Source organism: Bactrocera tryoni, chromosome 5 (genome assembly GCF_016617805.1).
Source record: "Bactrocera tryoni isolate S06 chromosome 5, CSIRO_BtryS06_freeze2, whole genome shotgun sequence".
NCBI classification, from domain to species: Eukaryota; Metazoa; Arthropoda; class Insecta; order Diptera; family Tephritidae; genus Bactrocera; species Bactrocera tryoni.
The window spans coordinates 45060947-45062893 of record NC_052503.1 but is presented as its reverse complement, the minus strand read 5'-3'; the positions used below and the strand labels follow the sequence as shown (position 1 = coordinate 45062893).

Below are 1947 nucleotides of genomic sequence, written 5' to 3'. Positions count from 1 at the left end.
AATATTAAAAAAAAGCAAAAAGCAAGTCTAAAAAAAACTATGTATTATTATATGTATACATATTTATGGGCGTAAATCTAAGATTTTTTTTTTTTTTAATCAAATAACTATTGTCAATTAACGAAGAAATAAATTGAATTTTGCAACAACACACGCCATCCCAACGCAACATTTTGTGAATGTACAAGCACGCAGCACAGGCTTGGTGGGAGTTAGATGGCCGATGATTAGTCAGTCAGCACGGGACTGTGACAGCGTACACACGTTCAGCATCAGACTACGCAGTCATTTTATCCTCTAACTAGTCTTGGTACCCTGACTTGTGAATGCCGTCTGTTAAAGGTGAGCCTGGTAGTGACTCGATCCTCTGACCAGCTCAACCTTTAACATTGTGGTCGCTAACGCAGTTTTCCGTGGTCCGGTACCTTTACGCGGCTAAAGTGATTCAACAGAACATCACCAGCGTAGCAGAGGAGCGTCAACGTATACGCCAGGATACCGTCGTTGAATCCTACACGAGCGCCGGCAGAAATAACCGGGCACACGGGCGTCAACGCGAGTAGGTAACGGTTTTGCCCTAACGGGCATCACTGAACCGTTATACTGGCACAGCACTTTCCTCGGGCGACGACATTTCAACGCGGGAGGCAATATTTGTAACTATAAGTAAAATTATAAGATAAATCTAAATAAAGTACGATTCGTAGAGAGCCCCAATGTTTACAACTTTATGTAACGAAACCTGGATACGGCGAGTATACCTCAGCAAATTATCAGAAGCAGGGGAAGTAAAAAGCTTCGTCACTTACTAACTACTTTAAAAAAAATGAATTGACTACATAAATATAACAAAAAATAAAGCACTTCGCTCCCTTTTATGTCTCACATTTCTTCACAGTATTATAACTAGATATAGTATATTCCAAATACCTTAAATAATTATTTATTTCCTCAAACACAAAAGCCGATTCTCTTGCCTCTATTTGTGTAACCATGTTTGACGGAAGACCGGATTCTGTAATTTTTGCTGCCAAGGATGCAAAATGTTGTGCGGTGGAATTAGTCTTAGTCTTACGAGATTCGCCAATCATTGTAGATATGCTTGCGCCTGCCGACTCAAGAAACTTCGCGAAAGCGTAACTGTTCTTTTTCTGCAAAAGGGATTGGAAACTAATAAGGAAATTTTTCAAAACAAAACAAAGAAATAAAATATACCTTTTGTCCACGTCCATCCGAAGATGTCGGCTGCGACGTTTCTATTGTCGTCGATGTTGATGTCTCGAAAGATGGATCAATAAATACAGTGCCTTATACACTTTCGAACTCCTCGCTTAAGCTGCTAATAGTACTGTAAAATACATTATGGAAAAAAAATATTTTCAGTACATAAGGATATTTACTTACCGCCTGGAATTTGGAGTCTTTTCCATAAAGGACATCGCCTTCAAATATCTCCACTTTCTCCGTGGTGTTTGCTGACCACTCCCGGAAGCGACTTGCTCCATTCTTTTACAGCGCTTATAAGAGTGACGGAGACTCTTCCACCTCTTTTTGTATTCTGTTTCTGCAAATGAAATTAATATTAGAATTGAATATATTTTATTTATAATTTGCCTTATAGCTCAACCTTGTGTTTGAAGAAATTTGTTTCTACGCCATATCTTTTTTTCTTAAATTTTTGTAATCTCTGTGCGAGATATCAAAAATTAGGGGGCAATTACGCACTTCTTCTATTAAAATTTCATCGAAATCCATATTATTATCTGAAATATAATATTTTAATTGTAAACTAAATCTGATTATATTCAATAAATTGAAAAATATTATACAATTAAAATAATATTTACCGTAAGTAGACCAATTCACTTAAATTTCAATAACAGATGGATTGAAAACTAATAAGGAAATCTGTCAAAAGAGACGTTTCTATTGGAGAATCAATATTTG

General features: G+C 36.7%; 1 protein-coding gene across 1 annotated transcript; it reads right to left on the bottom strand.

Moving 5' to 3' along the window:
• Positions 1 to 608: 608 nt before the first annotated feature.
• LOC120778330 lies at positions 609 to 1505 on the bottom strand. Its single transcript, XM_040110124.1, has 3 exons — positions 1405 to 1505; positions 931 to 1170; positions 609 to 660 (listed from the first exon to the last, which is right to left on the bottom strand). The coding sequence occupies exons 1-3, from the start codon at positions 1503 to 1505 to the stop codon at positions 636 to 638; spliced, it is 366 nt and encodes a 121-aa protein (XP_039966058.1). The 3' UTR covers positions 609 to 635.
• Positions 1506 to 1947: the final 442 nt, after the last annotated feature.

Coding starts and splice junctions, on each gene's coding strand:
- LOC120778330 (XM_040110124.1), bottom strand. CDS start 1,505: ATGGAGCAAGTCGCTTCCGGGAGTGGTCAGCAAACACCACGGAGAAAG. Junction 1,171..1,404: donor AAGACTCCAAATTCCAGGCG/GTAAGTAAATAT, acceptor TTTCCTTATTAG/TTTCCAATCCCTTTTGCAGA. Junction 661..930: donor GAAATAAATAATTATTTAAG/GTATTTGGAATA, acceptor TTTTACTTATAG/TTACAAATATTGCCTCCCGC.